This window comes from Chelonoidis abingdonii, chromosome 11 (genome assembly GCF_003597395.2).
Source record: "Chelonoidis abingdonii isolate Lonesome George chromosome 11, CheloAbing_2.0, whole genome shotgun sequence".
Lineage (NCBI taxonomy): Eukaryota > Metazoa > Chordata > Testudines > Testudinidae > Chelonoidis > Chelonoidis abingdonii.
The window spans coordinates 40040135-40059288 of record NC_133779.1 but is presented as its reverse complement, the minus strand read 5'-3'; the positions used below and the strand labels follow the sequence as shown (position 1 = coordinate 40059288).

Genomic DNA, 19154 nt, shown 5'->3' with positions numbered 1-19154 from the left:
AGGTGACAGCAGGATGGGTGCCCTGCAAAACCACCGTGATTCTATCCCACTTTGGGGGGGGGACCCCAAGGAAGTTAACCCCAGAGCTCCGGGCGGGCAGTTGCTTGCAAGCACTGCAGCACTGCCCTATTGCACAGCGGCAGTATGGGGCAGGGCCGATCATGGGATTGATGTGGGGTGGGAGTTTGGGGCAGCATCTCAGCAATACACAGCAGGCCTGAGGGCTGGGCAGGCAGAGAGGTGGCGGCTGCTGCACATAGGCTGACCAGAGACCCTGCACTTCCTGGCTGTGCACTATTCAGACCAGGCGGGTGGCAAGGACCAGCTGGTGCTGCCAAGGATGGAGATTACACAAACCTGGGAAATAGGGGAACAGCCCAGCTCCCACCTCCCATGGCCGGGGGGTAGATGCCTTGGAATGGCCTTAGATAGTGGTGCAAGGAGCAGCCCAGGCTGGCCCCAGGTCCAGCTCAGCTCCCATGGTCCCTTTGGGCCTGGTGCTCAGGGCTGAGCCTGCCAGGTCGTGCCAGCCCCACAACTGGGCAGAGCTCCCCACCCCCCCAAACCCCCTCGTTTACCCAGGCTCCCAGCCAGCCCGAGGCACAGCAAGGCTGGAGGCTGCGCAGCGCCAAGACGAAAGGTCCCAGGCCCCATCCCCCTCAGCAGGCAGCCTGCGCCTCGGGGATGGGAAAGGCCCCGTGTCCCCTTCCCCACCCCTCCTATTGCTCCCAGGGCCTCAGCCCTTGTGTACCCCTGGCGTTAATTGGGACCAGCTCGTGTGCTCTGAACTCCCTCCACCCCTGACTCCACATTAACGGCCAGGTGCAATGTCCCTACTATGCAGCTGGCCCAAGGCCGGCGGAGCCACGTGCGGCTCCTCGCGCTCACTCTGCCGGGGGGGCAGGGACCACCCCCCAAAGCAGACGGGTTCGCCCAGAGCAGCAGCAGGAGGGCCCAGCTCCTGCGACTGTCCTGACCTGGGCTGGAGCCTGCAGGGGCCCTTGCAAGCCTGTTTGCAAAATGTGAAACTGGGGCAGCAGCTCAGCCAGCCCCCTCCCTCCTGCAGCAGATCCAGGGGCTTGGGATCTCGGCTGGGGGGGCAGGGCCATTGGCACGACCCACCTGCCCAGCACCTGGAAACAAACCAGGGGGGCACCTCCCAGCAGGGGGAGGGAAGCTGGGTGCCAGGTGGGGTCCCTCCAGCAGAACCATCTTCCTCCAGCCAGGGCATGACCCAGAGCACAGCTGCGGGCAGAGCAGCATGAAGGTCAGAGGCAAACATGAGCCCCGAGGCAGCAAGGGGAGAGAACAGGCAGCACCAGGGCCAGGGCATTAGGGCAAGAGGCAGGCCTGCCCCCCTGCAGTTCAGAGCCACTTGGAGAAGTGCTGCCCGAGCACTGCGGGACCTCGGCTAGGGTTGGGCAGGGAGAGTCATGTAACGCTTCCACCATAACCCATCACTCAGCATGGCCTCAAGTCACTCCCACAGCTCAGGCTTCAGCCATGGGGCAAGCTGCTGCGGGGCTGAGAGAGAGGGACCAAGTCCCCAAGGGGGAGTCTCTTTGGGTGTATCCTAGAACCAGCCCGGAGGCTCCCTTGCATTTCCCTGGCATGAGGGGAAGCAGGTCCCCTTACTTCCCCCAGGCACTGGCTGCACTCGGCATCACTCAGTAAAGCTGCTCAGGTGAGGTAAATACCCTGCTGGGCCTGGGCTAGGCCAGACTGACCTCTGCTGCCACTCACTGCCAGCTAACGGGCAGGTGGGTAATTAGCAGCAACACTGGCAGCCTCTTGCTACAGGAGGCCGGCAGCAGGTTTGTCCTTCATCAGGGCAGGATGTCAGGGCAATGGAGAAAAGGGGTAGCAGAAGCAGACAGGGCATTTTATTAGAAAATAAAGTGTTTATTAAAAGGGTGACAACGCCCCACCCCAACTCCCCCTCCTCCCCCGCCCAGCAGCTGGGAGAGTGGAATGCCCAGTTCCATCACCAAGGGACGACCCCAGTACAGCCCGGAGACCCCAGCTTGGCTGGGGGGGCGGGGGGCAGGGGAGGAGTTAGGCAAATGGTGGGCAGGGCTGTTCTCTCTCCAGTGCAACTCTGAGCCGTTCCTCCCGTCCAGGGGCCAGACCCCCAGCCCAGCATGATCCCAGCAGCATCACTCCTCCCACCCGTGACTGCCAGTCTCATGGGCCAGGGGCCGGAGCCCCACTCCCCTCCCGCCAGATCTGACTTTGTTCCAGTGTTTAAAAATCCAACAGCAGAGAAACCCCCGGGGGCAGCAAGCGGCTGAACAAGTGAACGGCCGCTGGGGCTTAAAAACCAGGAATGAACAGGGGGACGAGCGCAGCCAGTCAGGAGCCAGCCAGATAAATGCCTAGGAGGAAACAACAGTGAGAGGTGGAGACAGACACCAAGGACTCCTGGGACAGGCCCCCCCAACCCCAGACTCCTCCACTCCCCTGTGCTCAGATCATATCCCCCACCCTGGGATCCATTTGTTATTCCAGCTTGTTACCGAGCCCACCCCAGACCAGGCCACATCATGCCAGGCACTGTAGAGAGACAGGCCCTGGCTCCAAAAGGCTTCCAATCTAAACAAAGGATGAGAGGGGAAACTGAGCCACAGTGATGGACCGGAGGGGGAGGAGTTCTCCACGTGGAAGTGTCGTTCCCTCCCCTCCAGGGATGTGCCCAGCTGCTGCGGTTACCTGTGGCAAATCTCTTCTTCACCAGTGACATCCTGTACCCGCTGCCCGCCAGCTCCACCTCCACGCCCGACAGGGTGCTGCCCTCACTGGTGAACTGGGCCGCCACAGGGCTGGGCTTGCTGGGGCCATAGAGGGGCTCCCAGCTGGCGGAGAGGTGGCCGCAGCCTGGGGATCGAGGCAGACACAGACGGGGCTCAGGATCTCACCGAGGGTTCAGACCTTGCCCACCCAGGGGAGAACAGACTCCAGAGCACTGAGCCTGGGGCGGGGAGGGGCTGACACACCCTGGGGTAGGGGGTGGCAAGGAGGACAGCTGCTAAGAGCCACCAGCCACCCTTGCCCTTAGCTTGCCCAGCAAACCCTGTTCAGAACCAGCAGCTGGCACCTGCCCAGCAGGAGGCGCCGTACCCCGTTACCAGCCCCCTGCAGGGCCCCCCAGGAGCCACTACAGCCTGGGGGTATCAGGGCCAAAGGCCTTGGGTTTGCAGCTCTCACGCAGCCCCTGGCAGCCCCAGCGCTGGAGGGAAGGCGGCTCAGACCGCCCCTCCTCCCGTCCCAACACAGCTGCCCCCCTCAACCCGGCGGGGGGCGTCGAGAGCTCTCACCGTCACGATCTGGGGCCCCGGGAACGTCCAGCAGCCTCCACAACAGCCGCTTCTCCTCCAGGTTCCTGCGGGGTGAGAGAGACGAGGGGACGTCACCCCGCCGGGCGAGGGCTGGGGCCACACGCAGCGCCAGCTGTTACCTGATCTCCCCTGGTCCCCCCAGGGCTCCAGGCCGCCTCCTGCCCCACATCCCTCCCCCTCCCCATGCCCCCAGCCGCCTCCCGTCCCCCCTTCCCCATCCCTCTTCCCCACCTCCAGGGGCTCCCAGCCTCCTGCCTCCCCCTCATCCCTCCTCCGCCCCAGGGTCCCCAGGCACCTCCTACCCTCACCCCATCCTTCCTCCCCACAAGGACCCCCAGCTGCCTCCTGCCCAGCCCTTCCCCGCCAACATGCCCCCTGAGTTTGCCCCAAGCCTGAGCCCCTGCAGCCCCCCCCGGCTCTCACCAGCTGGCTGCAGGCTGCAGCCGCACATTGGCAACTGGCTCCTCCACGGGCAGCAGCACCTGGACGTTTGTGAGGGGCCTGGGCACGGCCATGGCACCGGCGTTGTATCCGTACTCCACGCTGACCTGGGTGGCGGCCACGGTGCAGTCCCAGCGCACGGCCAGCTGCAGGGGGGCCGCGCTTGGGCCCAGCTTGGAGAACTGCCAGGGGAGCAGAGAGTGGCTAGAGGGGCCAGCCATGGGGGGCTGGGAAGAGTTTCTGCTCCCCTCAGAGCCCGGGGGGGAGCACAGGAGTCCGGGCTCGTAACCCCCCCTAGACTCCCCCTCCCCCATCTCCAAGCCACAGAGAGAACCCAGGAGTCCTGGCTCCCAGCCTTCCCCATCCCTCATTCTAACCCATTAGACCCCACTCCCCTCCCAGAGCTGGGGAGAGAACCTAGGAGTCCTGACTGCGCTGCCTGGCGATAGGGGGATCCCGAGCGGGTGGGACGTCCCCGCTGGCACCTCACCTGGTACTTGAGAAGGGTCACGTTGTAGTAGGAGGCGGCTGGGGCCTGCTCCGCCTGCTTCTGCAGGTGCCCGGTCAGCGCCGGCATGTTCAGCCAGAAGTCCTTGGTGCTGGGGTCGCTCTGGGATGGGTCACTGCGGGTGGGGGAGGGGCAGGTCAGACAGGCTGGGACGCAGCCTCAGAGCCCCAGCAAAGCCCCCCGAGGCCGAGCTGGCCCCACCCCGGTACCTGTACAGCAGCTCGGCGCTGGGCAGGAACTGCTCGATGGATGCCGTGTTGAGCAGGCGGAAGCTCAGGACGGGCGGGGCCGGGCTCCCACTGAAGACGCGGACGATGCCGGCAGGGAAGGACATGGTGAGCTCGCCCGTGATCTTCACCAGACAGCTGGGGGGAGGTGGGGAGACAGGTGTTAACTCAGAGCCCCCCGACCCCGGCAATGGGCAGGGAGAGCCCAACACCTCACGGCCTGGGGAGAGTCCAGTCCCCCCACCCCCAGGGGGATTGTGGGAATGGAGGGAGGGGATCTCCCAGTACCAGGGCATTGGGGTGGCTGGATCACCCATCTTTCCCATTCCCACAATTCCCTGGGGTAAGGGGGTGGCTGGAACTCCCAGCTCTCCCCGCTCCATTCCCACAATTCCCTGGGTCTCGGGGGTGAGGCCGGGGATGGGAGATCCAGCCATCAGGTCCCAGCTCATGCCAAGGCCCCTAAGTCTCCCCGAACCCTGACAGACCCAGGGCTGGACCCGGCCGGGCTCAGCATGTTTGGGGGGCCAGGAGGGGGATTAGGGTTATAAGCAGCCGGGTCACCCATGTTTGCTCTGTCACTGCAAAGCGCCGGCCAGGAGAGAACCAGTGCCGTGTGCGAGATACCAGCCTCCCGCAGGAGGGGGCTGGGCCTGCCCACCCACCCCAGGCCAACCAGCGTGGGACATCAGAGGATACAGGGCTTTGCTGGGCTCCCCCAACCACGGCAGGAGATGTGCCTGTGTCCTTGCAGCTCGAAGCACTAGGCTGGGAAGGAATCGAAAGTCCTAATGAGAAGAAACAGGATCTTTTACACTGCTTGGGCTCCGGGAGGAAGGACTGCTGGGCAGAAGCAGATCTCCAGGGCTTGGCCTGGGTTGGCCCCCAAGGACACACGGAGCATGTTTATCACAGAAGCTTCTGTTACTTTTGGAAGTGGAATTGGAACTGGTTTGTATGTATCTCCGTTGCCTGCTTTACCCTTGTAAATAGCGCGTCCGTTTCCTTTTCCTAGTTAATGAATCTTTAGATAGTCTAGGATCAGGGTGGCTACAAGGGATCGGTGCCAGATCTCAGGTGCAACTTATCTGGGGCGAGTGACTGGTGCTTTGGGGCAGAGAGGACCCTGCCTATTAGCGGGAGGGACCATCTCACTTGGATAGCGAGACAGAGCAGGGCACCCCAGGGGACAAGCAGTGATGGGGTGTGAGACGGTGGTTGGTGAAATCGAAGCATAGAATACCAGCCCGTGCGGGGCAAGCCCTGCTTCCCAATGGTCTACCCTGAGTTTGGCACCACAGGGGAACAGGGGCAGGGGAGGAAGGGATGGAGATCCGCCCCCCAGCGGGATTGTGGGAAGGGGCAGGGAGTGAGATCCAGTGCCTGTCCCCCCTCCCTGGTGCCCCATGAGATCTAGGGGCAGATATCTAGCCCTGGCACTCCTCCGAGCTGTCTCTTTCCCCCGCTCCATTCCCAGGGCACTCCTAGGCCGGGCCCACCAGCCCCTGGGTTCAGGGAGCCCAGGCTGTAAGCGAGGCTGGGTCTCATCCTCCACCTTACCTGTCGGGGTCCTGCCCCTTGAAGTAGGCATGGATGTACTCGGTGAAGGCGGTTGCCACGGGAAGCGCATCCTGGGATCCCAGCACCACGGGGCTGGGGCCTCGGGAGAGCCCTGGGGGGTGGGAAGGGAGGTGGGGTCAGGTCCAGAGCCTCTGATTAAACCCAGTTCAAAGCTCCCCTTCCCCTCTCCTGGCTTGGACCCCCTCCCTTCTATTCACAAGTTCACCCCCTGCCCCCACCCCAATGCTCGGGACAAGTCCCTGCTGTCCCCCGCGACCCCCGGGGTACGTACCGAGCGCCGGCTGCGAGGTCATGAAGAAGCTGCGCTCACCCAGGCTGGCCGGAGTGGAGTGGGAAGGGCCAGAATTCCACAGGGGAGAGGGGCTCAGGGAGCGGGACTGCAAAGCGAAGGGGAATACTTCACCTTCCAGCCCAGGGTTGGGCTTACCCACCAGCAGGGCAAGGAGGGTACCGGAGAACCCAAGGGCCTGGGGTCCCAAATGGGATCGTTAGCCCCATTGTACAGGTGGGGAAACTGAGGCACGGGACGAGACTGGGACTTGCCCAGGGCCATCCAGCGGGTCAGGACTGAGCTGCAAATAGAACCCAGGAGTCCTGGGTCCCAGTCTCCTGCTACCGCCGAAACCTCGCTTCCCTCCTGGACCCAGGAGCGCCAGCCCCACCCCTAACGGTTAGACTCCCCAGGAAAGCATACACCTCCCGCCAGGCAGGAGAAACCAGCCATCCCAGGGGATCTGTGCAGAGCACTCCACCCCGCCACCCCATGAGCTACCATCTGCTCTGGGGTCTCAGTGACGGCCGGGGATCGGCCACCATGGAAACCCGAGGTTGGTCATGGCTGTTTATTCCTCTGAGACGCTGCAGGGCTGGGTGGCGCCTTTAGCCTGAATCCGCCTCTTTACAAAGTTGAAAAATTCCTCAGTCTCCCGCCTGCATCACTCCAGATCCAGCTCAGGGTCGAGTTGCAGCTCTGCTCCCCAGCCCCACCTAAGGGTCAGCGACACCAGTTCCTTGCAGAGCACCGTGCTGGGACCCAGGAGATCAGGGTTCAAACCCCAGCTCTGCCAGACTCCCTGGATGACAAGTGACTTACTCGCTCTGTGCCTCAGTTTCCCCATCCCTCCACACACACCCTGGCTCCCTGCCAACACGGAGTGGGCGCCACCCACCGGGTCACTGTGGCTGCAGGCAGCCTGCCCCGTCAAGGGCCTCTTCGTCCTGGATCGCCGTGGGGGGGCCACCTTGGGGGCAGCGCTGGGCAGGGCAGGTGCAGGGGGAGGATCTGCGGAAGTACAAGGCAGGGGTGAGAGATGGGGGGGGCAAGGTCCGTCCCACAACACTGGGGGTGGGGGTGAGGCACACAGGAGGTGGCTGTGTGCTGGCGCTAATATTCCTGCCCCTGCATCCCCCTAAAGTGCCAGGGCCGGGCACTCAGAGGGGCCAGTCCAGGAGCTCAGGAACCAGAGCCGGGTCACGTGGGCAAGTGACTCAGCCTGGCACCTAAACAGACACATTTCCTTTTCAGTAGGAGGGTAGAATCAGCCAGGGCCTGAGAGACCTGGAGCGAGAACAGCGGGGCTGGGGCTGGTCAGGACTGAAGGGCATCAGCAGAGCTGGGGGGAGCCCAGAGCTGGGATATCGGGGGGCTGCAGAGTGGGATCGAGGGGCACAGGCAGAGCTGTGGGGAGCCCAGGCCTGTGATAGCAGGGGGATATCTGGGGGCTGCAGGGCTGAATTGAGGGGCACCGGCAGAGCAGCTGTGGCGAGCCCAGAGCTGGGATATCGGGGGGCTGCAGAGCGGGATCGAGCAGCACCAGCAGAGCTGGGGGAGCAAGGTCACTGCTCCACTCGTGCTCTAGGAAGCAGCGAGCCGAGCAGCAGGTCCTTACACAGCCCCCCCGCCCCACCCCCAGGGCTGTACTCACCGGGCTCAGCCTGGAGCTCAGGAACCATCGGAGAGCTGCTGTCTGACAACCTGGGGCCAGAGGGCTCCCTGCAGCTGGGGGGCACCGGAGACAACGAGTTGGAGGGGGGGCAGGCCCCATGCTTGCAGGGCTGCAGGGCCTCCTCCGAGATGGGACTCGGAGGCCTGGCCACCCAGGCCTGGGGGTCCCCGGAGGGGTCGGGAGAAGGGGTCGTGGCAGTGGGGCAGCAGGAGTCGTGCTGAGACCCTGACCCCGAGTCCTCCCCGCTGGGCTCGGAGCCGAAGGCGGCAAAGCAGGGGGTGTCCTGGGGCCGCCCCATGGGGCTGGTGGGCGGGGGCAGCCAGGCGCTCTGCTCCTCTGAGGCGGCTGTCATGGAGGGCAGGGCGCTCCGCTCCTCCTGGAGCCGCGGGGACCCTTTGGCGGCCCATCTGGCGAGGGGGCTCTGGGGCGTCCAGGGCCTGGAGTCCGGCAAGGGGCCCGTGGGGGGATGCGAAGGGGAGTCCAGCCCCGAGTCTTCCACATTCTCGGGAGACGAGGAGGAGAAGGGAGATGGGCTGGAGGCCAGGCCGCAGGCTCGCGAGGCTGTGGAGACAGGGCGACGTTCCCGTCACGGAGCTGCGCCACCGGGGGGAACCAGCGAGGGCCGGGCCGCTGCCCCCTAAACAGAGGGGTAGGGGCAAAGGGCAATGTTGCAGAGCTCAGCACAGGGGCTGCGCTGCATAGAAAGGCCTGCGGGGGGAGCCCTAGCTCCGAGCTGAAGCCAGACTGCAGAACCCAGGGGTCCTGCTGCTTTTCCCAGCTCTCTTGCTCTCTCTCACATGCTGTGGGACGTACCCGCCCTGCTGTGCCTCAGTTTCCCCTTCTGTGAGGTGGGCACCGGCAGCCCACGCATACCTGGGAAATCCTCTGCTTCGAAGGCCGACTCCAGCGGGGGCCCAAACAGGGCTGCGGAAGGGGCTGTGTCCAGCTGGGGCTTCCCTGCGCAGCTGGGGACGGACCAAAGCAGGGAGATCAGCGGGGCCCCATGCACACGGTTACTCCTGGCCCCATCCTGTGCCCCAGGGCGCCTGCTCCAGATGTCTGGGGCACTAGCTGTGGAGAACTCCAGGCTGGGTGGGCCCTGCAGCGAAGGGGGCCCATTGCGGCCCTGTGGGGCTCCAGCACAGGAGGGCCGGGGAAGGGCTGGGAGCCCCCTGCAAGCTGACCACGCTCTGTGGGATCCCAAAGCCGCCCCAGCAGCCTGGCACTGGTGCTCTGGAGAGCCTCATACAAGGACTCCGACGTCCATCCCTCCCCTGAGCCCTCCCTGCCCAGGCCAAGGGCTCCCTGGTACCTGGGAGTCCATGCTGCGGAGTGGGGGGGCTGTGGCTTCCCAGGCTCCTCACCTGCAGGAAAGGAGATGGATTTGAGCCAGGTCCCAGCCCCCAGGCAGGGCACAGAGCCACCACACTCTTTCCTCAACCACCCCTCCAATGACTGGCCACAGACCCCGTTACACAGCCAGCCCCATCAACTCCCCTTGGGCTGGTGAAAGCTTCTGGGGCTGCCTGCCTGAGTCTGCAGAGAGGCTGAACCAACGGGCAGAGGGGGAAGGTGCTGCCCCAAGGCCTCTTACACAGGCGTTACCTCTGACCCCTACTGATGATCACCTTGATCTCATTATTAACCATGTCACTGTCGAGCCTTTGGGAAGAACCATCCAGCTACTCCAGTACTCTAGGGTGGAGCATGCGGCCACAGGGGAGGTGCTTGCAAATCACCACGTTTCCCTCCATGCCCCCTGCCCACTGTATCCAGTCATGGCCTCACCTGTACCCAGGGCCATGTCAGAGCCCATGTCCACCGTGACGGTCGTCGCTACCGGTAAGTGTCCTGGAGAATAACCACATGGAGGGCGTCACAGGGACCCCGGGACTGGAACCTGGACAGCTCCCAACACAGCAAAGTGAGAAATGACCCCTCCTCTTCAGAAGGGAGCTGGGGAGGGGGGTGTCATAGTGCTCGCCAGCACCTCCTGCAGCGGGGCCTGTGCTCTTGCACCCAAATGGGAGAGTCACTCCAGTGGGGGTTGAGCAGTGCCAGGGTCATGGAGAAGGGGTGGCCCCCAGTTATCCAGGGCACCCGGAGCTAAGAGGGAGGGGGAAGATCTCGCTGGGTCTTCACAAAATTAAGACCGTCCGTCAGAAACTGCTCTGGGCAAAGGAGAGCTCAGAACTGCCCAGAGGGCCGGGGGGTGGAGCCAGCCTCCGGGGGGCGCTGCCAGGACAGGATTGCCACCCATTTCCTCAGGCAGGTGGCGGGGGGCACAGGCGCCCTGCATGGAGCTCCCCACATCCAGAGGAGACCCTGCCCCCCAGTGGGCGCCCCCTGCCGGGCAGGTCCCTGCCGCATGGCCCATTGTACACACAACAGTCTCCCCCCACCCACTCAGGTTTGGCATCTCTACCCCTCTGCTTCAGAGCTGAGGGGGAGCTTGGGGGGAATGACTTACTGCAGGTCTGTCTCTTCACGGTGCTCTGCGAGAGAACAAGGGGAAGGGAGAGGGGGATCATCAGGGCGACAGCAGCCCAGCCCTGCAGTCCCCAGCCCCACGGCCACCCCCTCCACTTCCCCCCAGCCCCATGGCCACCCCCTCCACTTCCCCACAGCCACCCCCTACTCCCACCTCAGCCCCAGCCTTGACCCCACAGCCACCTTCCACTTCCCTCCCAGCCCCGGCCTCACGGCCAGCCCCTCCACTTCCCTCCCAGCCCCAGCCCCACAGCTGCCTCCTCCATTCCCCTCCCTTCCCAGCCCCAGCCCCCCCACAACCCCCTCCCAGCCACCAGCCTGGTCCCATGCCACTGCACCCGGAGGCTCCCCGCTTCCCCCAGCTCACCCCAGTGCTCGGGGGCAGGGGGAGGTTCCCCACCGTCGCCTTGAGCTGCTCCATGGCGGCCTGGCCACCGCCCACAGTGTCGCAGGGCTGCAGGGGCTTGATGCGGACATAGAACTTGCGGGGCTCGTCCTCGTCCTCGTAGTCTGAGTCGCTGGACGAGCAGCCGTGGGTCCCGCCCGAGCCTGAGCCGGGGTCAAGGGAAAAGACCCCGGCCAGGAGCAGCGCTGGGTCCCTGCCTGCCATTCCCTTGGCCGCCCACTAGGTGTCGCCTCCACCCCAGCTCACTGCATCGAACCCAGGAGTCCGGCCCAGGCGGCCTGGAGCCAAACCCTTGCCCACCCTAACTGGTTCCCCGTCCACCAGCCAGGCTAGGCTGGGAACCTCAGAGGCCCAGGTTCTGCTCCCGGCTCCATCCCCAACCCCCTGGGGTCCCTGGGCAGGTCCCTGCAGCGCTGGGCTGCAGCTTCCCCCTGTGAAGCAGGGTCTGGAGCTGTTCAAGGCAGCCCCCAGCCCAATGGGCCCTGCTCCCAGCTGGGGTCCCTAGTGCCCGTAAGGACCCCCACGCCGCATGCCCCTAGCTCCCAGGGCCTGAGCCAGGCGTGGATCTGTAGGGGACAGGCCTCCCAGGCCGGGGCTCCCTGCCACAAAACCAGTGAAGCCCTCCCTCGATCCGAGCCTCCATCTCTCGGGCTCAGCCCAGGCCCTGCTGCACTCCAGGACCAGCGGGTCTGAGTTCAGCCTGCTTCCCCCGGAGCAGAGGGTTTGGAGACCAAGATCCTCCTCTGGCGCGTTAGTGCAGCCAAGCAGGGGAGCTGGATGCCCAGCACCCCTTCCCCCCATCCGCCGGGCAGGAGAGGAACTGGCTGGGCAAGGGACCGTGAGCCTGTATCTCCCCCAACCACCCCACAGGAGGCTGGGGCAGCACATGGCACCGCAGACGAGATTAACCCGCGGCTGGCGCTGACCCCCGGTTCCAGCATGACCCTGACCCCAGCCCTCCCCCGCTCTGACCACTGGGCCCCATACGGGCATTTGCCCTGCCAGCCGGCCCTCACTCCAGCCCCTCACTCCCTTCCCCCACCCCCACCCGGTCCCCATCCGGGCACTTGCCCTGCCAGCCGACCCAAGGATACTGCTCTGGTTGATGTCAGGCCGTACAGTGAATCCCTCCTCATCCACATCTGGGCAGGTCTGCAGGGGGAGAATGCAGTGGGGAGGTGAGTCAGAGGCCACACGCCCCACCCTGCCCAGGAGAGACCCTTCCTCCCTCCATCACCCATTCAATCCCAGGAGCATCTACCGGGCCTGCCAAGGAGAGGGACAGCAGGGGGTGCGGGTTGGGCCTGAGGGGCACCAGCAAAGCTGGGGGGAGCCCAGAGCTGGGACATCAAGAACATGTGATTTCAGCATGGCAGAACCCCTGGAGCAGGGGTCTCCTCCCTGCCTCCCACTCCCAAACTTGCCCCAGGCGGACGCCGCCCAGCCCCCCGCTACCAAGAGCTGCTGGGCCCCAGTGAGTCTGGCAGCAGCATGGGCAGGTGCCAGCGAAGGAAGGAACCAGGTCGGATCCACCCCCCACTTCCCCTCAGCTGGCAGCTGGTCACCCAGGGTGGCTACTCACCAAGTCAGTGTCTGGGGACTCCCTGGGGGGAAGAGAGAGAGAGAATGAAACATCCTGGAACTGCCCGGAGTAGCCCAGCAAGGGCGGGGGAGGGCGGAGGGGGAGGACAGATAAGGGGCGAGGGGGGGCTCACATAGCATCTCGCTCTCGGTCTCTGCGGCTCAGCCCAGGGATGCGGAAGGCTTTGCTGAGGCTCCTCTTGGGCCCTATGGGGGACAGAGCAAGTGAGCAGCTCCTGGCGCAGATCCAGTCCCTCTTCCCAGAGACGGTTCACCCCCCCCGAGCTCCCCAACCCTAACCCTAACCCTGGGCCAGAACAGCCAGGCCCTGGGTACTCCCACCTCCTCCCCACGGATATCACCTCTCCCACCAGCCCACCTAGAGCCCTTCCCTAGGGACAATCCCAACGTCCCAGCTCCCCTGCCCCTCTGGCCCCATGGCTGCCTCCCTCCAGGCCATGCCCCAGCACCCATGGGGCTGCCAGCTGCAGAGACGTACTTGCCTTCCTGCGCTGGGGCTGTTCTGCACTCATCGAAATCCAGCACACCTGCCAACAGAGAGCAGAGCAGGGGTCAGCCCAGCAGAGAAACGCGCCCCTCCCCTGTGCCCTGGGGAGCACACCCTGCCCCAGACCCCATGCAAAGCGTGCAAGAGAAAGCCCCACCCCTCCATGTGCAACAGTGCAAGCTCCGCCCCTCAGCCCCGAGCAAGAGCGAGCTCCCTCGTATGTCCCTCACCCGGCCTCTCGCGCCCAGTGCCCTTGCTAGCGGCGAATCTCTGCAACAGCGTCTCGATGCCAATGTTCTCCACGTTCTGCTTGAATTCCTCGTGCACCTGGGCGGGGGGGCGGGGTTGAGGCTGCTGTGCTCATCTCCCTGGTGACTGCCCAGGCCCCTCTCCCCCATTCGCTCCCCACCCCCAGCAGTGCCTCCTTGGGGCAGGATGAGATTGTTTGGGGGTTACAGCAGCCCTCTCCTGCACCCCCCCTTCCCACTGCCCCCCAACACCCCCCCCAGTGCACCCCCCTCCCCACGGCTCACATCCCACCACAGTGCACGCACCCACCCCCCTCCCCACAGCCCCCCCCAAACCAGTGCACACACCCGCCCCCTCCCCACGGCTCACTTGCCCCATTGCATGCACCTGCCCCCCCACCAGCAGCCCACCCCCACCCCAGGGCACGCCCCCCACAGCTCACCCCCCCACCCCAGGGCACGCCCCCGCCCCCCACTCCAGCCCCCCACTCCACAGCTCACCCCAGGGCACGCCCCCGCCCCCCACTCCATGGCTCATCCCTCACACCCCTGCAGCGCTCACCTGTCCGATCTGAACGTGCGTGTCCTCCACAGAGTGCGAGTAGGAGCTGATCAGCCCCTTCATATGGCGCAGGTGGATCTCCTCCAGCTGCTGGAACCGCTGGGGGGGGGGGGGACCAGTTAGATGGGGGCGTTGTGCAGAGGCTGGACCTCCCAGCGATCCCAGAGGTGTCTCTCTCAGGCTCCATCAGCCCAGCTGGACCCCTGCAGGATGGTGCCCCCCTCCCAGCCCAGAATGCCCCACACGAGATTTGAGACAGATACGCTCTGCCCCCACACTCTCCGATGGCTGCCCCTGCCCCCCTGAACCCCCCTACGTGTCCTGCCCCCGCACCCACCCCCCCACTTACCACAGCTGAGTCCAGCATCCTCTGCTCAAAGTCAGCCCGGGCGACATTGTACTTCTCCACTGTGCGGCGCAGGGCCTCAGCCGCCTTCTTCGACTTCCGCTCGGCCTGGCGGGGGCAGGACAGAAGGGGGGTGGGAGCTGGGAGCGATGGCCCAGCTGCTCTGCCCTGCCATGGGAAGCAGGCATCGGGGCAATCCCCCCTCGTCAATGGGGCACTGCCCTGCCACAATCACCCCAGCCCCCCCATGACAGTCAGACCCCTGGGTGATGGGCCACAGCCCCCTTCTGCCCCCCCGCCCTCATCCCGCACCCCCAGTACCTTGTCGATCTCTTTCTGGGTGGTTCCCTCCCGGCGCAGGCGCTCAGCCTCCAGGCACTTGCTCTGATAATTTTCCTTGCACTTGGGCACCAGCTGGGCAACACCCTGCAGCAGCTGGATGGCCTCCAAGGTCCCCGACACCTCCTCCTTGGACTGGGGGGGCAAGACAGGGGCCTGGAGACATGGGGGGGCAGGGGAGCTCCCCCCAAATGCCCGTCCTAGAGACGCCCCAGTGGGGAGCGGGGAAGTCAGCTTTCCGGGCCCCTTCAGCCTTTGACATCTCAGCCTGCCAGGTGAGGGGTGACTGGCCCAGGGAGAGCCGGGTGCAGCCAGCCCCCACAGGCATGTGCCCGGGCAGGGCTCCCCGCTCCATGAGCGGGTGGCACCCAGGCAGCCAGGCTGACAGCAGCCCAATGGGCATAAGAGGCAGGACTGTACCCGGGCAGGGCTCCCCGCTCCATGAGCGGGTGGCACCCAGGCAGCCAGGCTGACAGCAGCCCGATGGGCGTAAGGGGCAGGACTGTACCCGGGACAGGGCGGCAGGTACCTTCTTGTGCGCTTTGCCCTGCTCCTCCCCGTAGCGGGCGATCTCCTTGAGCAGGTCCTGCAGCTTCTTCACCAGCTCCAGGTGGCAAAGCGCCAGCTTGTCGGAGGAGACCCGAAATACCTCCCAGAGCGGTGCGAAAGTCCTGCCAGGGGCAGAGACACAGGCGCTGAGAGCGGGCCCTGCCCGCCCTGGAGACCTGACACCACCCTGGGATGAGCCACTGGGCCTGCGGGCAGTGGGAAGGGCCTCTGGACCCACCGGCACCCCCCGGTGGCCAGCGCTGAGTGGGGAGCGGATGGGGTCATTGAAAGATATAGGGGAGGGCCCCCGCCATCTCCACAAGGCCCATGTGGCTGGGGTGGGGTGGGGTATTCCAGCAGTAGGGGGTTCACACAATGACGGGGCTCAGACACGCACCCCCCTCCCCAACCCAGCTCACTGCCCCGCTCACCCGAGCTGTGTGCCATTGGTGGCCATCTTGGCCATCTTGGCCATGGACTTGCCGTAGGTCTCCTCCATGGTGGCCCTGGAAGCAGAGAGAGGAGGGGGGTATGAGGAGAGCGAACGGGCAGTGCCCGGGGGGCAGCGCGGTGGGGGCGGGGAACGGCAGAGACAGCCCCAGGGCCCTGGCGGGGCCTGGCTCCACTCCCAGGGCACTGGACTGCATCACCCCGAGCCCCAGCTCCCTGCTGGCCCAGAGCCAGGTGCCCACCTCGGGGCGGGACGCGCTGCGTGGCTGGGGCCCAGGTGCCCTACCTCTCGCGGACGAAGTCGGCCAGCTCCTTGGTGGAGACCTGCCCCTGCTTCATGTTGTGGTACAGCACGTCGAAGCCCTGGTGCTTCTCTCCCTGCAGCGGGCAGCAGAGAGCAGAGGGTGAAGGGGGCAGACCTGGCCCCTGGGCGCTTTCCGGTGGCCTTCAGGGGCAGGGGCACCTGGGGTCCCTGGCTCTGCCTACAGGCCAGACAGGATGACACAGGAAGTCCCCCCGCCCCGCAGTCACTGCCCATTGCCTTCCCTCTCCCCAGTCCACAGCCCCAGCTCCCCCTGCCCCACGGTGACAGGGAAACCCAGCCAGGCCCAAACTCTGCCCACCCCCCGGCTCAGCGTTTGCCAGGGAGCCCCCGTGGCCATTAGCGCAGAGCAGCGGACGTGGGGGACAAGGTGGCAGGATGGCATTTGCCAGCCCTCCCCAGCACTCACTCCAGGAGGGAAGGGCGCCGTGGGGCTGCCCTCCCTCAGCTCTAGGATCCCCTGGACTATTTCACCCTCCCCCCACATCAGCTGCTCCGCCCCCACCTTCTTGTAAACAAACCAGCCACAGGGCTCTGGCCTCAGCCGCTGTGCTGAAAAGCAGGAGTCCGGGCAGTGCCATGCAGGGAGAGGGGTCGGTGGGCACCAGCTCGGTGCCAAGCTCCAAGAGGCACATGATGCCAGCCCCACTCCCGCACTGGGGTGGGCGTGGTACAGATGCACCTTCCCGCTACATCAGCTCCTCCTGGAACTTCCCCTGGGCAGGGAGGGAACAGACCTGGGTGGCGGTACTCCCCAGCTCTGTGCTGGAGCTGGGCATGAAATGCCCAGGGGTCAGGAGGGCCCCTGTATCAGTTACCAAGGGGGGCTGTGGATGGGTGAGTTCATGAGTGCCCGTGGACAGCTTGTTCCCGCCCCCATGCGGCAGCAGCCAAGCTGCTGGGGAGACAGGCTGGAAGTGCAGGACATGGGGGAAATCTGACCCCACCCCATGCTAAGAAGTGGGGTATGCCAGCCAGGACAAAGGTGGGGGGCAGGAGGGTAAGGAGATGCAGCAGTTAATGAAGGCTCACAACGCCACTCCCTCCCAAGTCAACATCACTAGCACCGTGTTACAGTGATGGGGAAACTGAGGCATGGGACAGGGAAGTGATTGGTGCAAGGCAGGAGGAACAGCCTTTGACCCCAGTCCCATGAGCGAGGAGAGGGAGGCAGGGGCGGCTCCAGGCCCCAGCAAGCCAAGCGCGTGCTTGGGGAGGCATGCCGCGGGGGCGCTCTGCCGGTCCCGTGGCTCCGGTGGATCTCCCGCAGGTACGCCTGCCTCCTCAGGCACGCCTGCGGGAGTCCACCGGAACCGTGGGACCAGTGAGCAGCGGAGCGCCCCCCGCAGCATGACGCTGTGCTTGGGGTAGCAAAATGTCTAGAGGCACCCCTGGCAGGGAGCAGCCAGCTCTGTCATCGGTGGTGGGACTGAACCCAGTAGGGAATGATGAGCCGGGGGGGTGGGTCAATTCACTCTGGCAGCCCCCTGGCAATTCGCCTGCACCACCAGCACCCACGTGTGCCCCAGCCCAGAGCACTGGGCATGGGAGGCAGGACTCCTGGGTTCTAGGCCCAGCTCTGGCAGATACTGTCCACCCCGTGGCCTTTCCGAGCTGGGCTGCGGTTGGCACATCCTTGGCAGCCCTCTGCCCCGCACCCCTGTCTCTGGAGGGCCTGGGGGGGAAGGGGGCGCTGTCACTTTAAGAAGCTGCCTGGCAGACTGTTGGAGCAGCAAGGAGAGAGCAGCGCACGGGCCTGGCACCAGCACCCAGGTCCTGTTGCTACGGGCGCTGCGGTTGCCTAGGTACAACTTTGCCCTCCTGCTTATAAAACTGGATCTGGGTTGAGGAACACGAGGGAGGGGGCATCATTTGGGGGGGGGGGGGAAGAACGGAGACACCCCCCAACACTTCCCGGGTGCTGCGTGAGGCCCGGCTGCAGGCAGGCAGCACCAGGCTGGGTGCGCTCGGACCAGGCAGCGGGCTGGTGTTGGCTCACGTCCGGGGCAGGCGAGTGCCCCCCAGCTAGCCCCACTGGAGCGACTCGTGGGGGAGGACCAGAGCCACATCATAGCCTGGCCTCTGGCTCCCAGATCTGTGCTCTCTCCACATCTACCCCTGCCTAGAGTTTAACAGGCTCCTTGCCCCTGTACCTGGGGCAGATCTCCCCCTTAACGGCTCCAGCCGGTTAGAAATCTCTCCAGTGCAGCCAGGCCTCCAGGGCCAGCCTGTGCCTGCCTGCAGGGTAGCCGCAGGGCCTAGCTCTCCCCACACAATGTGCATCCATCACCAGGGTATCTCAGCAGCTCCGCAGCCCACCCAAGGCTGTCTCCCTTCCCAGCAGCAAGCCGCAGAGGTGGAGAGCCCCTAACTTCCCATGCCTGGAGGAAACGGGGCAAGGGGAAGCCCAGACCGGGTGTTACAACGCACCAGATGGTCAGACTGGGAACTCAAGGCCAGCAGACCCGTGGTCATCACGGCCCCCAGCCTGTGGGCTGCACCACAGCCCAATTGTTCGGGGAGCCCCTCCCCCAGCTCCGCACCAGGGACAGCCTACGTCCCCTGGCTCCCAGATCTGTGCTCAGTCCCCTGGGCCACATCCACCCTGCCACCCCACAGGGACGGTCCCAGTTCAAAGCCAGTGTGCAGCAGGGACAATCAGCCCCACGTTTCTAACTGGCACAGGGGCAGCGCATCCTAGGAGACAGGAGCGCGAGTTAGAGTCTGGTGCAAGGGGAATCAGGACTCCAGGGTTCTCTTCCCAGCATTGCCACCAGTCTGCTGCAGGACCTCAGGCAATGCTGGGAAGAGAACCGCCTCAGTTTCCCAGCTGTGTAATGGGGATAAGACTCCAGTAGCTTTCCTGAGGAGGGGCTTTAGGATCAGTTATCAGGCTAGTGAAAACTCTGGCCATGTGCCCTGCAGGATTCTCTACCAGCCAGAGTCCAGGCCTGGCTCTGCACCTCTATCTCTTCTGTCTCCAGCCTGGCCAACAACGCAACACTCCTTCCTCTGAATTCATCCTCTGGTTCATCTGACCCCTCCAACCCAGCATGCGTCCTTCCCCTGGCCCCACTGGGCGGGAGCTCATCTGAAAAGGGATTTAAACGCAGGGCACCCAGCTTCCGGCAATTAACAAGGTCCTTGTGTCTTGCCTCGGAAAGTCTAATCAATTAGCAATGGCAATGCCCCCCACTGGGCATCTCCCAGGGCTGGTGGCCAGAGCTAGTGTCCAGCAGCCTCCCAAGCCAGCCCCACCCCAGTTAGAGGGGGGCTTTACACTGTCCGGGCTAGGCGCACACCCCATCGCAGACC

At 65.0% G+C, this 19154-nt stretch overlaps 1 protein-coding gene across 10 annotated transcripts in view; it reads right to left on the bottom strand.

Annotated features, from left to right (window-relative positions):
* Window positions 1-1881: 1881 nt before the first annotated feature.
* FCHO1 (FCH and mu domain containing endocytic adaptor 1) overlaps window positions 1882-19154 on the bottom strand; it is a 52545-nt gene continuing 35272 nt past the window's right edge. For 5 of the 10 annotated variants that reach the window (XM_075070925.1, XM_075070924.1, XM_075070927.1 and 2 more), the window contains 26 exons: window positions 15804-15895; window positions 15499-15573; window positions 15048-15189; window positions 14501-14653; window positions 14183-14287; window positions 13834-13932; window positions 13254-13350; window positions 13019-13063; window positions 12650-12722; window positions 12517-12538; window positions 12029-12086; window positions 10896-11077; window positions 10509-10533; window positions 9827-9889; window positions 9351-9402; window positions 8912-9003; window positions 8018-8599; window positions 7262-7374; window positions 6364-6469; window positions 6072-6183; window positions 4494-4649; window positions 4267-4399; window positions 3759-3958; window positions 3315-3379; window positions 2710-2874; window positions 1882-2375 (listed from right to left, as the gene is read on the bottom strand). In XM_075070925.1, the coding sequence (XP_074927026.1) occupies window positions 2353-2375; window positions 2710-2874; window positions 3315-3379; window positions 3759-3958; window positions 4267-4399; window positions 4494-4649; window positions 6072-6183; window positions 6364-6469; window positions 7262-7374; window positions 8018-8599; window positions 8912-9003; window positions 9351-9402; window positions 9827-9889; window positions 10509-10533; window positions 10896-11077; window positions 12029-12086; window positions 12517-12538; window positions 12650-12722; window positions 13019-13063; window positions 13254-13350; window positions 13834-13932; window positions 14183-14287; window positions 14501-14653; window positions 15048-15189; window positions 15499-15573; window positions 15804-15895 (3030 nt within the window). In that variant the 3' untranslated portion in view covers window positions 1882-2352. Of the gene's footprint in view, window positions 2376-2709; window positions 2875-3314; window positions 3380-3758; window positions 3959-4266; window positions 4400-4493; window positions 4650-6071; window positions 6184-6363; window positions 6470-7261; window positions 7375-8017; window positions 8600-8851; window positions 9004-9350; window positions 9403-9826; window positions 9890-10508; window positions 10534-10895; window positions 11078-12028; window positions 12087-12516; window positions 12539-12649; window positions 12723-13018; window positions 13064-13253; window positions 13351-13833; window positions 13933-14182; window positions 14288-14500; window positions 14654-15047; window positions 15190-15498; window positions 15574-15803; window positions 15896-19154 lie in introns of all 10 variants that reach the window. The other 5 variants (XM_075070923.1, XM_075070920.1, XM_075070921.1 and 2 more) reach the window with 1 other exon arrangement.